Raw genomic sequence first — 24,558 nt, forward strand, 5'->3', positions numbered from 1 at the left:
CTTGCAAGTCAACAATTTTTTTTTAAAAAAAAGAAGAGCTAAAGAAATGGACATTGCAATCAGTTGTTTGTAACTTGGAATTGGAGTACCTGATGTCCACTCTTTGGTGACATCACTCTCATGTATATATGTTCAGTCAACTTGTGATAATATCCTTTCCAAAAAAAAAATTACAACCTTTCTTCAGCCTGTATAACACAGCTTGTAAACATGCATTATCATAGGCCAGGAGGCACTAAGTACATAATTAAAAAGCTTTTCCCTTGAAGGTTGAAAGAGAAATTTTTTTTAACAAAAAAATTCTAGCCCTCTTATTTATTTTAATTTTTTTTGAAGGATAGAGAGAGGTAGATCCCAACTATTAAGACCCTTTGATTTTTTTTTTGAAGTGAAAGAACACTGTAAAATTTTGTACGGAATTTCTGCATTCGAAATTGGGGTTCCACTGGTCCAGCCTGGCATATTAGGCCCGGCCCATGGCTGACCCATGCGACGCGGAAGTTTTGCAAATAGGACCCTACGAGTGGGAGCGATCCTGAATTTTCATTTTTCATTTTGGACCCTGGCTATTGGCAATGGGATGTTTTAATTCATAACTTTCAATCATGTCATATCATCTAATCAAGGAGATTTAGTTTCATGAATAAAATATGACTTCTAATACACAATTTTATTTTACGGTTTGTATGTTAGTTATAGCATTTAATTGTTGAATTGTGTCATAAAATAATTGGGTCACAATGGGTTTTTGTTTAATTTTTGACTTATCGAGTAAAACAATGGGCCAATTGTGGTTTTGTCACTTGGTTGCAGTGGTGTCACAAAATTACCATTAAAAATTAAAAAATGCTGCTAAAACTATCATTCGAATGACACCATCATAGTAAATAAAAAAACAATGACAAATTTGCAAAGGTCTCTAAAACACATTCTTTATTGCTTCAATACATGTGCGCTAGGAAGAGAAGTAACGTCCGTCTTATTCAATTTTATTCAATTTGATCCCTTCTTCCTGCTTTGACCACTTAAATAGATAGAGGTGATTCTCATGTGAAGCTACTGCTATCTTGACATTTCGTCCCTCCCATCCTCAAGGAGCCATGCGTTCATCCATTGGCCTTGCCCTTGTCATAGGCACGCCAAAGTCCCCTTCTACCTTTCTCCTAGTGACCTATCCCTCTTCCAGAGAGATGCCAATGAACTTTACCTCTTATGTCTCTTCATCAAGATACAATTGCCCCTTTTTCCTCCTTTTCTTAGCCCTACTGAATACACGTGAGTTGCATACCTTCAACTGAGTATTTAGGATCTTTGGTTGAAAGTGTTTGTGCTTTTGAGTTTAAAGTTTGAGGGTGAGTCGAAACTCTCATATTTGAGTAGAAAAATTGAATTCACGGGTTGAAAGTTTTTGGGTCTTAGTTGTAAGTTTTAGATTTTCAATAGTGTTTACAAGGTTAGTAAAGAGTTTTAGATTTTTGATTGAAATTTTGCAATTTCAATTGAAAGTTTCAAGCTAGAAAGTATCGTTGGAGGTTCTGCACCTAGTTAAAAGTTTCAGAAATTAAAAGGTGAATAGCTTAGACATGGGGAAATCAAAGTCTCAACAAAGGGCGAGCACGTTTTGTGTTGTTGGTGCGTGCTTGCATACTAAACACGGGGAGACTCTACCAAATGTCCCAATCTAGATATTTTGCACTTAAGAACCCGGTTAGGATAGATGAAATTACTATTACCTACGCTATAATGATCTATTAGGTTTGGAGAAAAAGATTTTATTTATAAGAATTAATTCATATTAAAGTCATTCGGTTTACAGAAATATAGTATAGAAAACTACTTACACCTCCTGGAAAAATTTATATGAATTAATATAGGATGCATTTCTATTTCTCTATTTTTCGTATTTCTATCGGTTAAATTTCTCCCAACCGAATAGACCTTAAAATATTTTTTCATTATTTAGAGTAATGTAAATGTTAATATATTTATACATACATATAATATATTTATTGATCCATCAATGACTACATATAGCATCAAAACATAATATAAAAAGAAGAATTATAGTTAATGATTTTTTTCAAATAAGTCCTTTCAAGTGGTCCAAATTTTTGAATAGGTCCCTCAACACGCCTCAGGTTTCTCCCCGCCGCGGCTCTGCCGCTCTGGTCAGTCGGCGGCGGCTCGCCTCAGGTTTCTCCCCGCCGCAACCCGCGCGGCGCCTGCTGCGACCGCGCCTCGCCGTCGATGGGCTCCCCGTGGCGCCGCCGCTAAACCCTAACCGGCCGCAGCAGTAGCAGGGTTCCGGTTCGCCGGCGGCTGGTCACGCCCTGGTCTGCTCCTCGCGCTGTCGCACCGGCTCCTCCCCTCCCCTCCCCGCCCCACCTCACCGTCGTCGTCGTCGACGACGATGTCGTTCTCCTCGGCCTAACGAAGTCCCCAGATTCCGCAGGCGCGGCGCAGGATCCGCTAGACGAGGCGAAGAACGGGGCCCTCCTCCAGCCACGCCTCAATGGCGCCGTCGCGTGAGTCTCCCACCCACCTCCCTCTCCTTCCCCGGCCGTGACGAGCATCCCAGAATCTGAAATGTGTTCATTGTTGCCTCTATGAGATAATGTGGAGACTCGTGGTTGGTGCTGATACTAGTAATTGTTGGCTTTGGCCCAAGAAAGTAATTAACACACACTCACACAAGCAGCGAACTCACGCGAGGGCTCGTTGGATGAACACAAAGAAAGCAGACACACTGGATATTCTAATATATGTACAAGTCATGATTAGTGCTAACAGTAATCTCGCAGCATTGCGTTTAATCTCTGGCATTAGGATCAGATGATCAACACTAGGCATTTCTCATTGATATCCCCATCGCGATTGCGTTGCGTTTATCCATGTGTAGATGCATCTATTCTCGCTATGTGCTGAAATGTCTCTTCATCCCTCTGGACCCTGGGTTTATTCCTTTGATTCATTCGTCGTATATTTGGGTGCACCTTTCTTCTCTTTATTATCCTTAAAATGAGGTCCAACACAGCTGTTTCTCTTAGCATATGTTATGGCATCTGTGTGGTGTATTGGTGTTAGATGCCATTATAAGCGCGTTTAAAGTTAAACTTGGTTGTGCCTATACAAAAAAAAAAAGAAGGTCCAGTGACACTATATAAAAGAATTCAGTTTTGCATATGTGTAGGTGCTGATTTTCTTTCATTTTATAACAGAGCACCAAAGGTTACACTATTCCTCATAATTACTAATATTGACATCATCATCTTCTCTTTGCACAGGTGACTATGAAGATATTGAAAGTCTAGTTTATTTCATGGAATACATTATACAAGTCAATTACTAGACTACTTGATTGTCAACTGACAGTCTGAGACTATATATAGGCTGTTAACTGCTTTTTGTGGATTATATTTTATAATCTCGAATTGGTTGCATCCAGACTTCAGCTTGGTCCCTGAAACCTATTAATACAAGATAAAAAAGTTATGAATTAGTAAATGAAGGCTTCTCTCCTAAAGGGTCATGGTAATTAATACTACATATGTGCACTTATATCATAGAAAACTTGCCTAGTATCCTGAACAGGGTAAAACAAGCACACACTGTCCTAAAAAGTCATGTGCTAGGCTAGGAAATTAAGTTGACATTCTACATTGAATTCACTATATTCTGGGAAGGCATATGTTACTTTTAAATTTATTTTCTATCTTCCATATATATGCACTGAGCTTTAGCAATCCTCAGAATCTTTTCTCTAGAGCATCTTTGCAAAATCTTATGTTTGTACTAGAATATATGCAGCGTCTATGTCATGAGTTCAATCAAAATGTCATGATTTATGTTTTGAGGGGATCCACCTGGCTCCTGTGATTTCGTGACTACCAATATATTAGGAATAACGTTTATTGTTTTAGTTTCTCTCAAGTAAAATATAAACTTTGTTCCTACCTTCTGCCACCAACACCACTCTCTTTCTGGCAGTTGAAGTATAATGCAGCAACAGGTGGTCCAAGATTGTAAAATGCAGAAAAATCTCTGACATTGAAATTTTGCCGCCATCCTGGAGCATAAACTGTTTGCCGTGCTTCCTGTTTGAATAGCACAAAAACAATCCGATGAATTCCGGCCGGTGGCCGTGGAGCTTCATACGGAACTATTTCATTACCTGAAACAGTGTGTATTCTTTATTAGATTTGCTTTGCTGTGATTCATATTATTAAGGTGAAGTTTATCTTTCACCACTTCACACTACAGAATACATGTTCCTTGACACCGTGGTATAGATTTTCCTATATTTCAGTCATTCACTGCCCATGCTCCAGTCCTGTGCTACTTTCTGCCAATTAAAGACTATAGACAGTACCCTGCGGTACATGTTGTTTTAAGAAATAGCATTATGGATAGATGTATTGCAATCCATTGCATATACTGAATATCCATTGTAGCATCCACATCAAAATAAATATTTAAGTTGAAATACCACTAATGCGGATACATTTAAAAAAGGAGGTGAACCATTTTAATTCCCAGCAGCCATTAAATGTGAATAACAAAAATGACCAAGTGCATGACTTATAGTATATTATGTGACTTGCATTCATTTTTTGCAATATTCACAAAACTAGCTTTGATGTTTAAATAACCAGTCAGTCTTGACAAAATGAGCAGGAAAGACTGTTCCTGTCTGCTATCATTGGGATGATCCAGATGAGAGGATTAGGTGAAATTCGTGCATGCAATCGTAAGGTATGCTTATAACTCCAGCATTTCATCTTGGCTCCAAAGCCTTCAATACCATTTGTTTAATGTTATAGTGTTTGTTTTTGGTAAGAAAACAGTAATGTTTTCAAACTATTACTATTACATGATTATTCCTGAGTTGGCAGCTTCTTTAGGGAGGGACAGAGGGCACTATGATAACTTTACGCCTTGTTTTTCCCTCTAAACTCCAGACTGATAGTGTTATGTTTTCACTTGGAAATGGAAGTTCTAATGTTTGAAAAATCTGAAGGATGTCTCACAGATTTTTGTATATATATTTCTGCGGCCCCCCACACAAGAGAACCATTGGTCAACCATAGGCAGGTAATAGCTGCACATACTAAATTCATCAGTGGGTCCCACTGATGATCTGATATACTGACTTGAGGCACTGTTGGGCAGATAACAACCGTCCAACTGCTCAACCTGCATCAAAAATAGGTGCAGTCATGTATTAGAGTGGGGTCCATCCCCATCTCCCTAAGTTGCTTTACATTTGATTCACAGGTATACATATTTAAGATGACTGAATAGAGTTCATATTCAATAGATCAATCACAAACTTACTTTACAAATACCTAATGTTTTCCTCAATTTTTGCAGTGTCACCTTAAATCCAAAAGAGCAACAAGTGTAGGGATATAGAACTATAATTTCTGATTAAAGAAAAGGAATCTCATCATGTGATAGATAACCCAATAAATGCACCTTTAATGAACATGTCAGTGACTGACAGTGTATATGGACACCTAAAATTAATTATTATTGACTTGATCCTTATCTCGTTAGTTTAGTAGAAGAGTTGGGTTGATTTTCTCAAAAGTCCCTATACGTTCCTTGCAAAATTTGACTGTGCAGTCATGGTCGATATCATACTTAGAACTATGAAGGCTGATGCATTCTCTTCAATCATTCTTAAACACCAGCCTACTCAAAATAATATTCATCGAGTTTCATGCAGTAAACATGTTTACTTAGAATCTTGAAAACAATTATTTCATGGAATATGCTAACATAATTTTAGCAAACAGTTATTTCATGGAAGTGTTAAGGTATTTGGTTGGATCAAAACGAGGATATTGCCAAATAGTTATATTGTTGATAATAGTTTTTCCATAGTTATTTCTGTCTTGTTTTTCACATAGATTTTACTAACTACATAGCTAGTCAATTGCCAAGAGTACTAGTGAAATTTGTAGAACCATATACAACAATAAATTTCATGTTTTTCACTTGGAATAAATGAGCGAATATTGGAAATAGTTTGCTTTGTGTTACTGTAATAGAAATGTTTGTTGATCTGTACATGTAATATTCAACATTGGAGGTTATGTAGGATGTTACCCACCAAAACGTGCATCTAGTGCCTCTGGGATGTCTGTCACCAACCTGTAGAAAAGGAAGGAAGAAAGAATAACCCAGCTTTAGATCTTTGATTAGGTTCACCGTTGCTTGTAAAGGACACAAATAATAGGATACATGAATGACAAGTTATATGTAAATTAAAGAAATTTTACGTATGGTCAAAATTGGAGCATTTACTTCTTATGAAAAATGCAGGGCTATGTAACGAGATATGAGTTGCAGAAACATGGATCAGATTAGGCCATCAATATATGGTAATTTTTGGATATATTATGGTGCAACATTTTTAGTACTACATAGCAAGCAAGAATTTGACCAATAAGCAGAAGAAAAGCTCAGTGTTGCAAATGTCATCATGTTGCATCAGATCATCCTTAAAAGATTAATTAAGATTATTTACTCGTAAGATTTTTTTAGTGGGAAAGGTCATAGTTCTTATATATTAAGTTTTCATAAGCAAGGTTCTTGATACATCTTCTAGATTGATTGTCTTCTAAGTATTCCTAGTTACTGATCATATTCAAAGCCCATTTGTCTTGTTTAAAACATAATAAAGAACTATAAATTTCAATTTAACATCCATTAATGTTATTTACTTATTTTAGCCATGTATGACGTTACCTATAAGCATTAGCTCCACCAGTTGTTTTTCTATTAATTTTCTTTGCATTCTAGCCCTTCTTTCACTGTAACCATATAAGTTAGTTGCATGCATGCCTGATATCTACATGTAGTTTTTCATGCTGATGTTGTAATTAATGCCATCAATTAATGTATTTTCATAGTTCAACATTTTAATATTCATTAATGTTAGCAATAAAGAATGATGTTCATAGAGTTACTCAGGATCATGATTGGTTTTCCTTACTCTTTCAATGAAGCAATTACAAGGGAAATTTACAGAGTACATTCTCCATTAGAAGTTGGTAAAATGCTTTCTTAAAAACAAAAAACTATTAAGAATAATACAAAACATGTTGAAGCATTGGTAATTTTAACCAACAGTTGATGATAAGAAATGACAATCTGAACAAAGAAACTTAGGCTGTGGGAATTATGGTGATGGAAAAGAATTAGGTTATCACAGAATTGTACTTTCTTACCCAATTAGCATATAGAACAAGAGTTCTTCAGCTGCTGATGGATGGAAAAGAAACACCCCCCTCCTTTTCGAGAGGGCTGCATTCCAATCCTGCAGGTTATCTAGGTAAGGTGTTCTTGAACTATAAGCATAACAATAGTGTGGCGAGTAGCACTCATTGATTTCTTATGAAATGTGGCATTGTTGAGTTTTAGGAAGGAAGTATGCAGCATTTTGCTTGTATAATAAATTCAATAAACTCACCAATGCAGATATTCCCTGTATTCTGGTTTGCTTGGACTTGGAGCATCAGGATCCACCATAACCTTATAAGAGGAAAACTTTGTATTTTAGCATTTAGATATAGATATCAAGCTCCAGTTGCATGCCTTATATAGGACCTAGGGCATAGCTCAGTAAATCAAACAAAAAAAGGAGATAAAAGGAAGGTATTATACTGTTATGGGAACATAAAAAATAAAAACAAGATAAGTTTTGGCCTATAGCGTTTTCTCTTGGTGCCCTGAGGCCTGTGTGTGCACTTAATAAGAACCACCCCCTCCGATCTAATTTATGAGGTTTTGCAATAAAATCAAAGTTGTAGTCTTGTACAGTACCCATGGAAATGTGTGCAGTGTGCCTCTGAGAGGTTAGAGCAGCATTGCTTAGGGAGGTGGGATCAGCTTAGGTCCTGTTTTGAAGCCATTCACGGGATTATTTGCACTACACTTTGAAAAAATACTACACCTGTTTGAAAATATAAACATTCCTATGATGTTTAGCATAGACTAAGGAGATGTCAAAAGATTTCATTTTAGTCACTTCAGTGATCAATTTTTAAACCTTGAATCGAGTATATTTCTTTCTGAGCATCTTATTGGCTCTAGAATCATTGGAATGATCGAAAATCATGGGAATCAGTGCAGAAATGCTTCTATTGTGGTACAAAGCTTGAATACTAAAAATGCTTATATTTTGGGATGGAAGGAATATGTTATCTAAAAAAAAAATCTACTGCATTGCTTAGACCATTTGTTAAGTTTATTTCTCAAAATATTTAATATTCCCTATAATCAAATCAATAATCCATGGGAATAATCTGTTCAATAGTCTATGTCAAACTGGGGCTTAGTATCTTTTCTACAGTTATTTCAGGCTGGATATTTTAGTACCCGATATTTATGGATTATTTTTGTATGTGTGGTTATGTCTATCTGTTGTGGAAAAGATGTTCATATGAGCAAGATGCCAAATTACTAACTTTATTATGACAGAGATTCCCACTTTAAGTAAATTAGACATGATAGGGCCTTATCCTATCCAACATTCTTGTACCACAGTGTACAGAAAAGACAGGGGTGCAAAAGCATATTCTAAAGTAGAATGTACCATATGTGTACTTGATCATTACCAAAAGGTTACAATATGATGTGTTTGTATAGCCAGAAAATACCATATGGCATTATGGTGTATTTTTCCTGCCACTGCATATTCCGTGCAACCTAATAAACTATATCTTTTGTGTTCCTATTATCAACAGTCACCTATAGATCTATTGAATAATCTCTACCTGCAAGTTACATGGCTTTTTCTGGTGAAGCACTAATTAGAGCTGTGCATTGTTTCTTTTTCGAAACCATTGAGTAACGAACTTGTTGCATTAATTACTGTACGGTATGCATGAGTAACTCCATAATAATTCATATAATATTCTAGACAATAAAAAGTACCTCTTCTCACATGATAGAAATCTTTTAACTTCAAGCTTTGTTTGAAGCAAAAGTCATTGTTACCTTACGAAACACAATGGCTCAAGAGACTTTTACACTACTCTGATCATGATCCTACGAATTATGACACTTACAAGTGTGTAGAGCTTGGTTTGATCACGACCTTCAATCTCAACATGTGGTGCACTGAAAACTGCAGATGATCGTAGTCCAGTGCCATTTGTAATCTCCTTCTCACCATAATTAATCCTCATTGCAGCTGACTTTATGAAAGGATCCAACACATCACCAATTATCTGGCTCAATGCCAAAGGATCCCTACCTCGTGACATAATTTTATTGCTCCTTGATGAGAAGGCAATTTGGAAATATTCAATATGGTGGAAGGGCTAGCTAACAAATTTTCTGTGGGAAAGAACATAGCGCTTCGATGCAAATTTATATTAGGAGTGAAGCATCCACTTTATGTTCACAACATTCCATTGAGCACTATGAGCAAATGGAATCTTGCTTTTCATATAATATTTTATTTACATTATAGTCGCTTCGGTATTGCATATGATCTTTGTGACTGATATCTATGGCCAGTTTTTGATGCATATATTCTCCAAAGATCTGGAGGTATGTTTAAAGCTCCAAGAGTTAGCCTCCCCTGCATGGCGCCTTGCCTGGCCTTGGCCAAAGGTTTATGATGAGTCATTTCACGTTCATTGATACTTCTCTGAGTGGTGAGCACTCAGCTGGAGAAAGAATCTTTTGATCAACATCACAATGCAAGAGTATGAAACCTGGGGAGGTAAGAGGCAAGTCATTACCAATCTTCTTCCATCTTTTATTTGCTTTTCCTTGATGGCAATCGGAGTATCTAGTACTTCATTCTTCACCCTTTGGTGATAAACTGCTATTGAACCTGTTGTGCATGGCCCTTGTTGATGTATTTTTCTCCCATATATATGCGAGATGAGTAGTTAACATGGTGTAGAAGTGAAATTAGTATGATGTGGCTGGTGTTCTTTCTTGTTCTCATGTGAACAGTAGTATTATATTATTGTGATTCAATTTCAGCTTACTACGGCATTGACATTATACTACCAGATTAGGAAATCTCAACAAATCCAGATTTTGGAAGCTATGCTGTAGCATGTTTGACTTGTTTTTCGCTGGGCCGTTTTTCAGGCCAAAAATTTATTAAGTAGGGGAAAAGAAGCATGTTTGACTTGTTCAGCATGGCTAACTATTCTAAGTTTTATTGTATGTACCTACAGTCTACAGAATGTGCAAAGTCATGATTAGATCAGGATGAACAAGTAGGTTACAAAAATGCACTGATTGTTGCTACAATTTGTCCTTGTTGAAATGCTAATCTGGAGAAGTCGTTATTGGCTCATCTTCTATGTCGCATTGTGTTTATGTGATTGGTGATATTGTGTAGTATAATCTAATAGGCTTGGAAACTCTGTTGGATACTTTTAACTAAATATGATGATGACAGATCTACAAGATTTTCAATAAAATTTTAGCAATTTTCTGTCAGCTTTTTCAAATAAATGAGATAAAAATATGATTCTTACATGATCTCTCTTAACTGTAGCATTTTTTTAGTGCAGACGAAAAGGATTTACACATATGCTTGGGAACAAGCTATGCATGGTGTACACTTCTGTTGCATGTAATAGACTAATAGTTACACATTAGTTTTCCACAATTCCATATTTTAGCTAGTGCTGATAAATTTTCCTACAGTAGCAACATTATTCTGTGGTATGGTCAAATGGGACCTTTCATGCCTATTTCTGTTGTATACATTCATAATGTATTCATGTGCAGATATGCGTGTACTACTTTCCTTGTCCACTAAATACAGCTGTAGAGGATCATTCAGACCAAGCAGGAACAGGAAAAGCATCTCCTTGCTGGAGTTGCAGCATCATTGTCTTGATATCATGAGGATGAGGCCACATTCCATATTCTTTGCAGCATTTCAAATACAGTTGCATGCAGAAGTTTCACCTTTGATGTTACGAACAGGCATTGGACTTTTCGAAGGAACGGAGGACGGACACCACCATTGTACTATGGGTTTGCATTCAAGAACACCACATGTAGCTGCCTTGGCACTCCATTCAAAAATACAACATGCAACTGCCTCGGCTCTCCACATAAACATCAATGTCGGGAGAGCCATGAAGAATCCATGCAGATTTTATATTTTTCAGATGGGAATAACAAGGACCACTGGCTCTATATGTAGCCCCTTTTACTTTTGCATAAGCTTCAGAATAAGTTCTCCGTACTGTGGCAGCCTTCTCTTTTGTTTTTTCTGGTCAACTTATAGTGGCTTATTTGTAATACATGAATGAACCCAGAAAAAAAGACCGAATCCCACAGAAAAAATTACAGAAAACAATTTAAAACTCCATAGTTCCTACCTATTTCCTTGATAACAGAGCACCATTGGTTTTAGAATATGTAATTCCATATATGACAAAATTGTGTTTTGACATTTTAGACAACTGTTTGGCACGTGTACTAATACAAAGCTGCCTGAAAACATGCTAATATTGTATTATATACAGTGAGGCCAGGAATGTACTCGACATCCAAAAATCTTGTTGGAATAAAGGTACAGCCTTCAGATCAGATTGGCATCTCCACCAGAGCACTGCATGACTGCAAGCAGAAAAGGCAGAGATCCACTTTGAATTGTTGAAAGGTCTCTTGCATGTCAGTCACAAAAGAGGGGAAAAAGGCACTGAGGAATTCCCCTGCACTGCAAACTACCTACACCCAGCTTCTGTGGATGAGCTCATGCCATGACAGTATGCCCACCGTCCCTGCTGCCTCCGGCCCCTCTAGATTGTTCGTGGACCAGCTGGAAGCAATGCTAAAGCTGGCCTGATCCAGGTGAGAGCTGAATCTATTCTAATGGAAGCCTATCTTATCATTTTGACAGCATGCATCTAAATATGCTAGTGGAAGCTTACTGAGCACTCTTTTGTAGTAATTGTTTTAGCAGCAATGCTGAATCCTGGATGCCATTGCTTTCAATGAACTTTCCTATTTACTCCATCTGTTCCGCATTATAATTCATTTTAGATTTATCGTAGCAACATTTTCAACTTTGACTAAGTTCAAAGAAAATATGGTGACATTTTCAACGAAAACAAATATATGATGATAGTAATACATCCAACGGTGGATTTAATAAAAATAATTTGTTGTTATAGATGTTACGTCCTTATATAAATTTGGTTAAACCTAAAAAAATTCGACTTAGAAAAAACAAAAAACCACTTATTTCATTGGTTTATCAGGCAATTTGGTTCAGATAGTGGATAAGCATCCGGCCTTTACTTCATCATAATTGAAGAATCAGTGTTGAGTCTAGTCACTGGCGGTACTATAAATCACAAGCCTGGAGGCTCCGCGATATTTGCCGAAAAGATCGGATGACATGGAAGGATTGGCTAGAAGAATTCAAGAATCCTGTACAGCGAATTGAATTAGGATATAACTTATAAGGGGGCAATGGCTGCGACCCAGAGGCCACAGCAAAAGTGAATCGAGACAACACCTGCGTACAGGAAAAATCTCTCATTTGCCCGGATGCCTGCACTAACAAGGCAAGGTGAGAGTGAACGTCAAAGTTAGGCTCAATACAGTTGTTATTTCTCTTTGATATATTCTTACGAATGGATTACTCGTTTAATGGATGTGAAAATTGGGCCCAATTGATTCTGCAGAGCCTATGCTGATTAGATGGCAATGATGCATCGGACTTTGGAAGCACAAAGGAGTCCAATTCTTAGTGATGCAGTAAAAGCTTCGGGGCATTTAACTTTTTGCCATTCTTGGCCACTTTTACCAAGAGTGATAACAAATTTAACACTAGACCTATATATTATATATAGACTCATAAGGGTCCACATATCGAATCAGGATTCAATGACATTGTCCCGTAACATTTTTGGTAACATTGAGTCATTGACGTGTGAGACCCACATGTGCCTAGACCCACGTGGGTCTCACACGTCAGTGACTCAATGTCGCCGAGGTGGGTCCCACATGTCAGTGACTCAATGTCGCCGAGAATGTCATGGGGCAATGTCACTGAATCCGCGTCCCCACATGTCATAGATAAAGAAGGGCAAATCTATTTTGACCACTCGTAAGAATGGCAAAAAGTTAAATTGGTAAGTCTGTTTTGACCAATCGTACGAGTGGCAAAAAGTTAAATTCCCCAAAAGCCAATATTGAAAAATAAACTTCTATAAAAACTTAAAATTAACTTTAAATTTTAGTTTATAAGTACAGGCAGAAAATAAAAAGATCAAGGGTCCCTGGGTATTACGAGCCAGCACAAGTTGGTTGGCTAAACGGTTTTGTTAGTCTTTAATAGACATCAATATGAGGGCTCCTCTTATACCCCGTTTAAATCTGGCCTGACAGGCAGAGTCAACTGCAAATTGAGGTTTAAAACCGATACATGTATTTTAAATTGCACAGTGAGAGCCTATCTGGAACTCTGGGTAGAGCAGCTGCAAATGGACAATTCAGAAAACTAAAAGCCGTTTACCGTTACTAAACTAATACTTACTACTACCACCAGCACATGTCCAGATTATCCTTCTGGTATACCAGCAGACGCATCTACTACTCATACCCTGATAATGACCATCTTAATAATAAATTAAGGCAATGATGGTCATAGGTACACCCAAACCGTACCAACTCCACCACCTGCCTGCACCCATGTCCCATGCCAAACGCGTACGTGAGAATATAAAACCCGGGTTTCTCAGCTTTTATCTTCTAATTATTTTCTGGATTTTTTGACTATAGATTTTCGAGAGGACTGTACATTCTAAGGGTCCTTTCCCAATATTTTCTGGATTTTTTGACTATAGATTTTCGAGAGGGCTGTACATTCTAAGGGTCCGTTCCCAAGTGCTGAGATTGGTTACAATTACCTCTCATTTTCCTTAAGCGCATTTCCTAAATTGTTAAATAGTATATTTTCTAATATATATATATATTTATATATTTATATATATCTAAATTTTGCTTTTAAATTTTTTAAGTTTTGAAAGTATTTAGTTTTAAAACCAAGTAAAAAAGGATTCAAAAAATAATAGAAGTTCACTACATGCCACATCGTTTTTTGAGCATACTTCTAGGGGTGATTGTTTGGACAAACAATATATTTACAAACAAAAAATAATTTATAAGTAGTCTAAATGCTAAGGTTAAAAAATAAACTACGATGAAAAACACAAAATTACTCTAAATATAAGATTTAAATTTTAAATTTTGATTTATAAATTGTAATAATTTTTATATACTTTATATTTATATATAAAAGTTTCTTTTAGAAAAGCTAAAGCTCAATCAAACTGCTCCGCTGCGTAAGCTGGAAAGCCACATGAACAAACAAATTCAAAACATCCGCTGCTCGGGACCGGGTCGCCCGTGCCCGGTTGGTTCCCCCTCGGCGAAGCAAGCGAAGCGGCCAAGCAAAGCAGAGCAGCAGCCGAGAACACAACACCCAGAAAAAAAGAAGACAGCAAAAACGAAAAAACAAAACAAAACAAAACAAAACAAAACAAAACAAAACCGTGACAGCGAGGCGTACAGCCGTGCAGATAGATGCGGTGCAGCCAGCCGCCAGCGCAGCGCAGCGCAGCGCGACGCGCCGTCTCCTCTCCCGCGTGTGCGTGCGCGTGGGTGCGCTGGTTGTTAGGCCGTCCGCGGGCGGCACACGGCACGTCACGGCAGGCGTGACGGCTGTCCCTCGCGCCGCGTTGTCGCCGGCCGGCGGTGGCGTCCTCCCCTCTTTCCCCTCTCGTGAAGCGAAGCCAAGCCAAGCGTAGTACCATCTCATTTTGTTCCGAGAGGTGATTGATTGGCTTCTTTATAAAAAAAACTAAATAATATATTTGTAAGTAAAAAATAATTTATAAATAAAAGTTATTATCTGAAAGCTGAGACTAAAAAATAAACTTTAGTAAAAAACCCTAAAACCAATTTAAATTTAAAGTGAAAAATTCAAATTTTAGCTTATAAGTATAAGTAGAGGCGAAAAGATGTGGTCGATAATGATTTCGAACTTTTAATACTCCTCGTATGTTGATAGATTGTGTTGTTTATTTTTAAATATATGTTTAACCATTTGTCTTATTTAAAAATTTTATACAAATGTGTGAAAATATAAGTTATAAGTAAATATATTTAATAATAAATTTAATAATAATAAAAAGAATGATAATTGCTTAAGTTTTTAAATAGAATGAATGGTCGAAGTTATTATACGTATCCAACGATATTATTCACTAAAATACAGAGGGAATATATATATTTTTTTTCACGCCAGCACCGCTCCTACACCACAACCGTCTAATAGATTGACGAGGTAAGAGTTATGTTACACCTGTTATCATATTGCAGTTCTTTGATCACGCCAGATAAGAGTTGCATGACCAAAAAATTCAAATTTAAAATATTGGGAGAGTTTTGTATTAAAATTTAAAAATTAAAAAAAAGAGAAAAATATCAGTACTAGACTACCAGTACTACACATACAGTACGCTATAGGCCCCAACCCCCTCGCACGACGACGCGACAAAGCGGCGAGACGGAATCACAAATCGCCTCTCCGTCATTCCCTCGTCTTTCTCCTCCCACCATCCCGTCTCCCTTTCCCCCCCACGGCGGGCCGCGGGGGCTCGTCGGTCGATCCTTCGTGCAGCTCTCCTCCACGCCTGCGCCGCCTCGTGCTCCTCCCTCCCGGTCACCAGCCGCGCGCCGCCCTTTCTCAGGTGACTGGCTCGTCCTCTGCGCTCGCCGTTTTCCGCGCGCGCAGCGGGGTTGATCGGCTTCGTTACGGCTGTCTAGGACTCCAGTGTGTGGTGGGCCGTGGGCGGCGGGCGGCGGCGGCGGAGCGGGGCTGGGGCTTGGTGGGTGGTGGGGTGGCGCAATGCTGCTGCGCGCGCGGGGAGGCGTTTTGCCGGGGTTCGAGGTGGCGGAATTTTGGGGATTCTGCGTGCGCGATTTTGGCCTTGTGAGGTAGGGGATGGCTGGCTGGCCGGGGGTTGGCGAGTTGGCGTACGCGGTGAATTGTGGGGGTTCGCGGAGGCGGCGAGGGCGTGGATGGATTTGGTAGTGGTTTATGTAAGTCATGGTCTCATGGAGCTCCAAGTTTCGAGGTGATGTTGCTGCTGCTAGAAGCCTAGAACTGGAGGAGGTGTTGTAGAATGTAGACTCGTAGTACGGACTTTTGCTTGGATGTGGAGTTTAGGATGGCCATGTCTTTGTGATTTCCAGAGGTCTCTCTGCGTACTTGTTTCTGGTTTCCTTTTGGTGTGTGCCATTGGTTCGTCAGGCAACGGTAGAAACTGAGAAAATAATTCAAATAGTTTGATGGATGAGTCTGGTTGACCATGCGTACAATTAGATAGTCCGATGCCCAGGTCTGTTAAATATCCATGTGAATGAAGCTGAGCATCAACTGAAACGAAGATAAATGTAGCACCAAACTTGATGTTGATTTGGACATATACATACGGTAAATTCTGCCATTGTTCACAGGATGAATGTTGGAAATCCAGAATAGAACATAAAAATGGAACATGAAAATGACAGTTCACTTGCTTGGGTGGTTAGCAATCAGCACAAGAGAATGCCATCCCTTCCCATTAATTGCAGTGCTCAAGTAATATCCATGATTGATGTCCATGTGCTTCAGTACTATATCTTATTTTGAATTTGGGCCTTTCAGTTTTGATTATGAGTTTTGTCATCAAAGTATTAATGTTCTTAACTGTATTGATGCTAATGTGCTGTCTTGTCCACCTTTTCTGAACTTAAGGAATAGGAGGAGGAAGAACCAAAGGATTACATTGATATGTTGAGACGGTGGTTCTGCTGCACCCAGTTTCACGCGCCATATCGTGAACACGAAAATGAATTTCCTGATATCCCAGATGAGAAAGAAGGTATATTTCTTATCAAATGCCCCTTGTTTTTTTCTTGTTTGAGCAGCTATCTCAAGTTTATGGAATTGTATTATCTCAAGTTAAGGGAAAAATTGCTGAGGTGTATACATCATCACTACTGATGCTATATAAATTAAAACTGTTGTCTGTCCAAGGTTTCTATACTAGATGTCAGAGAATTTTCAGCTTAGCCGTCAGACCATTCTTTTTTGCTCCGAGGCCTTATCACTCAAACTGCATAATTCCTTGCTGGGTAGTATTTTTAACTCTGCACACATTATTCAAACAGGTTTTGTATAGTTGTATTATATATCCATGATTGCTTCCTAACTCTTTTGAGCATTTGCCCTTGAGACCTAAACCTATTTGTCAACATTTGGCTAGCAGGAAATGGTTTTGCTCCCAAAAGTGATGATCCCACAAAAGCACCTCCTCCCATTAAAGTACCGGAATTATCATTTGATGAACTGAAAGAAAAGACCGATAATTTTGGCTCAAAGGCTTTAGTTGGTGAAGGATCATATGGAAGAGTGTATTATGCTACTCTGGACAATGGAAACCATGTTGCTGTTAAAAAGCTTGACGCTTCGACAGAACCTGAGCTTGATAATGAGTTTTTGACACAGGTATGGTTATATAATTATATGCATTCTTCAGTTCAATATTCATATCAAGCTTTTACTGTTGACCTTACATTTCATTTGAATTGTTCATAGGTATCCATTGTGTCAAGATTAAAGCATGAAAATTTTGTGGAAATGCTTGGTTATTGTCTGGAAGGGAATCAGCGTCTAGTGGCCTACGAATTTGCTACAATGGGTTCTCTGCATGATATTTTGCATGGTATGAGCAATATGACATTATATTATCAAACACATACAAGACTTCTAATATAGTCGTGTATAGAATATGGATACTTCAAGGTTTAAATCAGTTGCCTGCTTCTTTTGTAATAACTCATCCAAGGTAATTCCCATATGATAGTTCTCTGAGCCTCTGATACTATCTTTGTTTTCATATCCTGTCATACATAAGGAAGAAAGGGTGTCCCTGGTGCACAGCCTGGCCCAGCACTTGACTGGATGCAGCGAGTGAAAATTGCTATTGATGCTGCTAAAGGGTTAGAATATCTTCATGAGAAGGTCCAACCTTCTATAGTCCATCGGGACATACGATCTAGCAATGTTCTTATATTTGAGGATTACAAGGCAAAAATTGCAGATTTCAATCTTTCAAACCAGTCTCCTGATATGGCCGCTCGTTTGCACTCGACTCGTGTCCTTGGAACCTTCGGCTATCATGCTCCTGAGTAATTGCTCTACTCAAGTACTTGAATAGGTTATATATTTCTAGATTTTTCTCCAAGTAAAATATAATATCTGTAATTATTGCCAGTAGATTACCCATATGCCACCCTCAATATTTTGTACTGTTGATAGATGGACAGTACCATCCAGGCATTTCTTAATATAGCTAAACAAGACTGCTAATTCTGAAATAAGATCAATACTTGTATTTTAACAACTGAAGTTCCCATTATTTGTTTCCACTTACCAGGTGTATTAATCATTCAATCAGTTATGTATCTTTATTCTCACTTCATTTTAAAATTGCTCTTTTACTGACAATGCAGGTATGCCATGACTGGCCAGTTGACTCAGAAAAGTGATGTATATAGTTTTGGAGTTGTTCTTCTAGAGCTTCTAACAGGAAGGAAACCAGTAGATCACACAATGCCTAGGGGTCAGCAGAGTCTAGTTACATGGGTAAGCATTTGATCCATATCGATTTACTACAATATTCAACACAAGAACTGTTTGCCAACCTCATCTTAGTGGTAAACAGAATTACTTTGTCCATAAGATTTCTCTACTGGTTAAGACTTTGAATTTCAATGTATCTCTCAGACTAGAATGTGCACTCGAACCTTAGAGATAGGTATTCTTCATCCAACAAGGATTGGAAACTGAAAAGAATGTTAGTGTTCTTTTGAGGAACCATAGTATTTTTACTGTAACTGTGCATACATGCGACCGTTTTATGCAACACCATTCTAAATTACGTACAAGCTGCTCCGGTACCTCTGCACATTTCTGATTAGCTCTTGCTACTCTCATTGAACACAGGCAACACCTCGTTTGACAGAGGACACAGTGAAACAATGTGTTGACCCAAGATTGAAGGGCGAGTATCCCCCAAAAGGGGTTGCCAAGGTCTGGCCCTCTCCTCTGTTCCCTTTAAGTGCACATGCACTCTCTTGTGTGGTGCTTATGCACAGTCAAGCAACATCATAACCCAAATTTGACCCCAATGGTTTCCATCTGTTTGTTGCAGCTCGCAGCGGTGGCGGCACTCTGTGTGCAATACGAGTCTGAGTTTAGACCAAGCATGAGCATTGTCGTCAAGGCACTCTCCCCTCTTCTCCAGCATAAACCGCCACCGCCACCAGTCGTTGCTCCTGAGTCCTGAACTCCTGAACTCCTGATACAACTGCTTCAGATGTTTGACTTCCTCCGAGGTTCAACATGGATGTAAAGAGATGATATTTCCTCATCGGTGCCCTGTCACTACTGTTTGATGCTTGCCAGTTGGTTACCGTGCCGTTGAGTTCTCGTCTTGTGGGCTTTACATAGATTTTGGTATTTACAATTTTACACTGGAAGGTTTCCTTCTCATCTCGTACATGTGTGCTTATGCTGAGTTATGTGCTGCCCTCGTTGGTCGGCCAAGTCGTGTTTTTAGTTGGCATCGGTGGTCATCACCAAATAATCTTGTTATGAGTTGAACTGTTACATGGGAAGGTTCTAAATCTAACTGTTCATGGATTGATGACATGTTCATGGTGTGTGTCAGTGTGTGTACCTTCGTGAGAGATGTTAGTTCTCGCTTGTAAGCAACGCTTGTTAACATGTGCATATAAATGGGGTATTTTGGCGTGTTTGTACTCGTCACAAACTGAGGTTGGTGGACTAAAACATGCAAAGTTTGATGACATGTAGGCCTTGCGGATAAGGCAACTCGAAGTTGCTCATAAAGAAAAGAGCCGAATTGATGATTCGCAACTCTAAATATTGTCATTTTTATTATTATGTTGTCAGGTGTTGGGGGCTGAACCGGCCATCACAATATACGAGTATCAGATTACCAACCTGCAAACATATTATACACAAATACACAATAAGCCTACAATCTTTTCTATACTTTGATGATAGCTTTAAACAATAATTAAACAATAACGAAATAATAATATTTCCGTACAAAACAACAAGAAGAGAATAATAGGGATATAATAAAGTTTTCTATAGAATATCCAGAGATACATCACAGCAACAGTAGTATCCGAGTTATAAATTATGGATCATCAACATCAATCATAGATACAGTAAAAAGGGGAAAATTCCTTCCGTGCATTTAATACAAAAGGCAATACAAAACTTATCCTAAGTGAAGGTATACGAGTCCTTCCAAGCTTTCGAAAGATCATCCCAAACTTAATAATGTTAATAATGAATCTGGACAAATGATAGATGGACGAAATTTTTAAATAAAATAAATAATTAAATGTGTATAAAAAATTAACAACATAATCTGCTCTCTGTCTCATAGGACGCACATAATTTAAACGTTCCAATACTAAGTTATAAAAACTAAAATGCCATTTACTTTTTTGTTCCAGAAAAAAAAACCCTGATATACTTGTTCTCATTCTTTATTTCAAACTCCATTGTTTTTATTGCTTATTTTACCAACGGTGTTTTAATAAATGTAATAAATGGTATCATTGACTTTTTGACATGTTTTTACCATTCGTTGTGTTTAAAAGATTTATACAAATGTGTAAAAAAATAAGTTATAATTATAATATATTTGGTAATAAATCTAATCATAGAAAAAATAATAATTACATGAGTTTTTTAAATAAAACAAATGATTAAACATGTAACAAAAATTCAAAAATATTATCTATTAAAATATGAATGGGATAATACACTCTAATCCAATAAAGTATTTGTGAGATAAATGAGAGAGTTAAAAATAAAGTATTTATGAGACAGAGAAAATATTAAAATACGGATCGAGTAATATGGACTCGTGGAATGGCATCAGTGTCTAGTCCGGTCCGCGCCACATACTCTTGCCTCTTGGACGGTTCGACCACAACCCGCCGGCCGCCAACCCCTCGCCGCCGGCGCAGCCGCCAGCGACGGTGACTCGCGTCGGAGGAGAAGCGCCACCGGGTGGCGAGGGGAGATGAGCGGCGGGGGAGGGGGCGCGGGCGCGGTGTTCTACGCGGAGAAGTACCACCCGATCCAGGCGGGCAGCATCGACGGCACAGACGTCGCCCCCCACGACAACGCCGTCCTCCGCGCCCTCCTCTGCTCCACCGCCGGCCTCTGTGCGTGCCCTCCTCCTTCCTCCTGCGCCCCCCCCCCTCCCCCCTCCTCTCTCTCGCCTCGCCTTCCTGCTAGTCCCGAAGAGCGAGCGCCGCCTCGCAGCTCACTCACTCGGCTCACTTGGGTCTCGTTTTTTCAGATGATCCGTTCGGGGACCCCAAGGCCACCGGCGACCCCTACTGCACGGTGTTCGTCGGGAGGCTCTCCCGCCACACCGACGACGAGACGCTCCGGAAGGTGCGGTACCTCTCCCTTCCTCCCGATAGTATAATGTGTATAATGTGTTGCTCATGGCGGAGTTGTTGTTTATTTTGTGTATGCGAGCAAGCAGGCCATGAGCAGGTATGGGAGGGTGAAGAGCATGCGGCTGGTGCGGGATATTGGTGAGCTAAACCGTTGTGATTCATGGAAACATTGCTTTCTTTCGGTTGCAGATGTATCGAATTGAACATAGGCATCCATACGATTTACAGCAATGCAAATTGTATATTGTTCTGCAATGCATTGGTAACAAAGTCGAGCATTCATATCTAAGAAAATGGGGAAATTTCTTCCTGAATTTTAGAACCGTACCTTTAGCGCCTTTTTGAGTTGTCGGTAGACTGCGAATAGCTGTGGTTCACTGGAGGTAACATTCCATTCTTTGTTACCTTTTTGTATTCGGCTTTTACTAAGTAAACTACTTTATTTTCAGTTACCGGCGCCTCGCGTGGTTATGCATTTGTTGAGTATGAAACGGACAAGGAGATGCGCCATGCCTATGAGGTTGTATGGTGTTTTCATTTCTATTTCCTGTTTGTTTCCTGCTGAATTCAGAGTACATGTGACATCTGAAAGTGAACTACATGCTACCTTTGGTCTGTAGGATGCACACCATTCCATTATTGATGGCAGCGAAGTGCTTGTAGATTACTACAGGCAGCAACTTATGCCTGGATGGATACCAAGGAGATTAGGTATGGTTCTCTGCTGAAGTATTATGTAGAGCTAATAATAATTGAGATGGTCTTTGTCTTACTTTGGTTAGTATTTTTATAGGAGGAGGGCTTGGAGGGAAGAAAGAATCTGGACAGCTTCGATTCGGTGGTCGCGAGAGGCCATTTCGTGCTCCCTTGTATGAAACCAAACATTTGTTCCAGTCTAATATTTCTGAGTCATAGAAGAAGTTGCTTTTGAGTTGGTGGACATAAAGTAACAGCATAGTCTGCTTCTGTAAAATACAGGCGGCCGATACCATATGATGAACTGAAAAGGCTCGGGATCCCACCACCACCTGAAGGGCGGTATATGCTACGTTTTCAGGTAGTTTCATCACTTCTAAAGGGACAGACTGTTTAATAAAAAAATGATTTGCATGAAGTTCTATTGGAAGCGTTATTTATTATTTCATTTTTTAAAATTTGATATATATACTTGTTGCATTCACCTCTGCCATGCAATGAAACAAAAGAATGAGTTATTCCCGAGTGAGCATTAAAAAATTGATAAAATGTTTGAACTCTGAAGTCTGAACAATTGCCTAGTGTGAGAATAGCAGACTGTCGCCTTGAAAGATAAGGACATAGGAAGAATAACAATGTTCTTATATGAGTTATACCTACTTTTGGCGCAGACTTTAGGCTCAACCCACATGTGGGTGACTGTAGCATTAGTAGCTTAACTGTTGCTGTTGTTTGCTCACAATCACAGACTGAACTTTCTAATAATTTGCTATCCCATCAAGTTGGACGAGTTCCTTCAGTATTTGTTACTGCTATGAAGTGAATTAACACTGTTCACTGTACTCCCACTACCACAGGTTCCCCCACCACCGAGACGAAAAGGCAGCAATATTGACAGGGAGGAGTCACCTCCCAGGAGAAGATCCAAAGACAGGATTGATAGTAGTCACTACAGAAGGCAAAGAAGCCCAACCAGAGACGACCACAGCACCCACAGGTGGAAAAGGAGCGACGACCGACAAGAAGCAACCGAGAGGAGAAGATCATCTACCAGTAGAGAGACTGGCAGCTACAGGAAGCATAGAAGCCCAACCGAAGAATATGGCGATCGTCGTAAGAGGAGAAGAAGCCGAGAGCCTGGAGAATTTTCTCCAGACTGGGATGATAGTAGCAGCAGAAGAGGAAGATCTTCAGTGGAACCAGGTTTCAGCCCTCGTCGGTCTCTTCATCACAGACATGACATGGAGCGTCATGACAGCAGCGGCCATTCTCGTCACGGCGAACGTCGGCATCACGGCGACCGTGGAAGTCACTCCAGGAACAGGAGATCTAAAAGCCGAGATTACAGCCACTAGAAGTGTTTGAGTTCATGATGATTTCATAGTGTAAAACCCGAATCCCTGGCTGCCTGTTCGATGCTTGATCTCATGTCTAAGATCCTTTGTAATACATATAGGATTTTTCACGTAATTTAGTTCAGACCCAGTAATTTCATATGAATTTTTCACATAATTTAGTTCAGACCCAGCAAGCCAAAAGTATGTATTCCTGTGTGAACATGAAAATTCAAATAGCAATTCTGATGGCATCAATTTTGACCTTGATCGTCAAAACAAGTTCCTTTTTTATTTTTCTTATCACTAAACATGCACCATTGAAAAACAAAATTATGTGAAAATAGTAGGGTATTTCCTCCCTCCTAAAATATACTCTCTCTATTCCATATTTTATGATGTTTTTCTCTACTTAGACTCTATAATAATAAATATTTTATATAGATTTATCGGTACCTATATGGATATAAAAAGAACTAACGTATGAAATGTAATAACTACTTCATTTTTTAATTAAGATTGAGGTGAGAAATTGTTATAATTTTTAAGTGGGTAAAATTTATTAAATAGGGGATGTTGTGATTGGTCGAGACAAGAAGTAACGTGAAGCAGTGCCTTTGACATTTAATTCTTATAAGTACCAATATTTTATATTATAAGATGGAGTGAATTGTATTTTTCCAATAAAAATATCTTGGATGTGGATTGTTATAGAGAATTTGAAATATAGTAAGAAAAACCATAGTTTACAAAATGCTCACAATTACTGTATCATCACCTGCTGAAATAACCAACATTGATTTGTATGTTTATCCTACGACACATATTATCATAGCTATTAAATATAGACTCCATAACACGTATGACTCACGTGTCAATGGTTGGTACAATAATATTATAATGATAGAGGATATGCTCTAGTACAGTAGTACACTATGACTAAATGCACTAAGCT

General features: G+C 38.7%; 3 protein-coding genes and 1 long non-coding RNA gene across 5 annotated transcripts; 3 read left to right on the forward strand and 1 right to left on the reverse strand.

Annotated features, from left to right (window-relative positions):
* Positions 1–2,216: 2,216 nt before the first annotated feature.
* Positions 2,217–11,892, forward strand: LOC107305001. 2 transcript variants are annotated; one of them, XR_005812430.1, is made up of 4 exons: positions 2,217–2,525; positions 4,675–4,752; positions 9,203–9,739; positions 10,771–11,892. It is a non-coding gene; the product is annotated as an uncharacterized LOC107305001 (long non-coding RNA). The 2 variants fall into 2 exon arrangements; XR_001551096.2 differs by having other exon boundaries at positions 9,532–9,739.
* Positions 3,203–9,301, reverse strand: LOC102707898 (protein FLOWERING LOCUS T-like). Its single transcript, XM_006660775.3, has 5 exons — positions 9,078–9,301; positions 7,478–7,539; positions 6,116–6,156; positions 3,955–4,171; positions 3,203–3,467 (listed from the first exon to the last, which is right to left on the reverse strand). Exons 1-5 carry the CDS (start codon positions 9,273–9,275, stop codon positions 3,449–3,451), a joined length of 537 nt encoding a protein of 178 aa, XP_006660838.2. The 5' UTR covers positions 9,276–9,301; the 3' UTR covers positions 3,203–3,448.
* Positions 11,893–15,548: 3,656 nt separating the features above from the next.
* LOC102708180 (PTI1-like tyrosine-protein kinase 3) lies at positions 15,549–19,582 on the forward strand. The gene is made up of 8 exons (XM_006660776.3): positions 15,549–15,758; positions 16,808–16,934; positions 17,322–17,560; positions 17,651–17,777; positions 17,970–18,243; positions 18,568–18,700; positions 19,061–19,147; positions 19,269–19,582. Exons 2-8 carry the CDS (start codon positions 16,844–16,846, stop codon positions 19,401–19,403), a joined length of 1,086 nt encoding a protein of 361 aa, XP_006660839.1. The 5' UTR covers positions 15,549–15,758; positions 16,808–16,843; the 3' UTR covers positions 19,404–19,582.
* Positions 19,583–21,044: 1,462 nt separating this feature from the next.
* Positions 21,045–23,863, forward strand: LOC102708465 (U11/U12 small nuclear ribonucleoprotein 35 kDa protein). The gene is made up of 8 exons (XM_015840935.2): positions 21,045–21,330; positions 21,468–21,565; positions 21,660–21,711; positions 22,023–22,093; positions 22,194–22,284; positions 22,367–22,442; positions 22,552–22,630; positions 23,127–23,863. The coding sequence occupies exons 1-8, from the start codon at positions 21,186–21,188 to the stop codon at positions 23,622–23,624; spliced, it is 1,110 nt and encodes a 369-aa protein (XP_015696421.2). The 5' UTR covers positions 21,045–21,185; the 3' UTR covers positions 23,625–23,863.
* Positions 23,864–24,558: the final 695 nt, after the last annotated feature.

Source organism: Oryza brachyantha, chromosome 9 (genome assembly GCF_000231095.2).
Source record: "Oryza brachyantha chromosome 9, ObraRS2, whole genome shotgun sequence".
Lineage (NCBI taxonomy): Eukaryota > Viridiplantae > Streptophyta > Magnoliopsida > Poales > Poaceae > Oryza > Oryza brachyantha.

What these genes read in the sequence shown, in the direction of transcription:
- LOC102708465 (XM_015840935.2), top strand. Translation starts at nt 21,186, where the DNA reads ATGAGCGGCGGGGGAGGGGGCGCGGGCGCGGTGTTCTACGCGGAGAAG. An exon ending in AGGCCATTTCGTGCTCCCTT is followed by an intron (nt 22,443 to 22,551) that starts GTATGAAACCAA and finishes TGTAAAATACAG; the next exon opens with GCGGCCGATACCATATGATG. An exon ending in GGTATATGCTACGTTTTCAG is followed by an intron (nt 22,631 to 23,126) that starts GTAGTTTCATCA and finishes CCACTACCACAG; the next exon opens with GTTCCCCCACCACCGAGACG.
- LOC102708180 (XM_006660776.3), top strand. Translation starts at nt 16,844, where the DNA reads ATGTTGAGACGGTGGTTCTGCTGCACCCAGTTTCACGCGCCATATCGT. An exon ending in ATAATGAGTTTTTGACACAG is followed by an intron (nt 17,561 to 17,650) that starts GTATGGTTATAT and finishes AATTGTTCATAG; the next exon opens with GTATCCATTGTGTCAAGATT. An exon ending in TCTGCATGATATTTTGCATG is followed by an intron (nt 17,778 to 17,969) that starts GTATGAGCAATA and finishes GTCATACATAAG; the next exon opens with GAAGAAAGGGTGTCCCTGGT.
- LOC102707898 (XM_006660775.3), bottom strand. Translation starts at nt 9,275, where the DNA reads ATGTCACGAGGTAGGGATCCTTTGGCATTGAGCCAGATAATTGGTGAT. An exon ending in AAACCAAGCTCTACACACTT is followed by an intron (nt 7,540 to 9,077) that starts GTAAGTGTCATA and finishes TCCTCTTATAAG; the next exon opens with GTTATGGTGGATCCTGATGC. An exon ending in GGCACTAGATGCACGTTTTG is followed by an intron (nt 4,172 to 6,115) that starts GTGGGTAACATC and finishes ACACTGTTTCAG; the next exon opens with GTAATGAAATAGTTCCGTAT.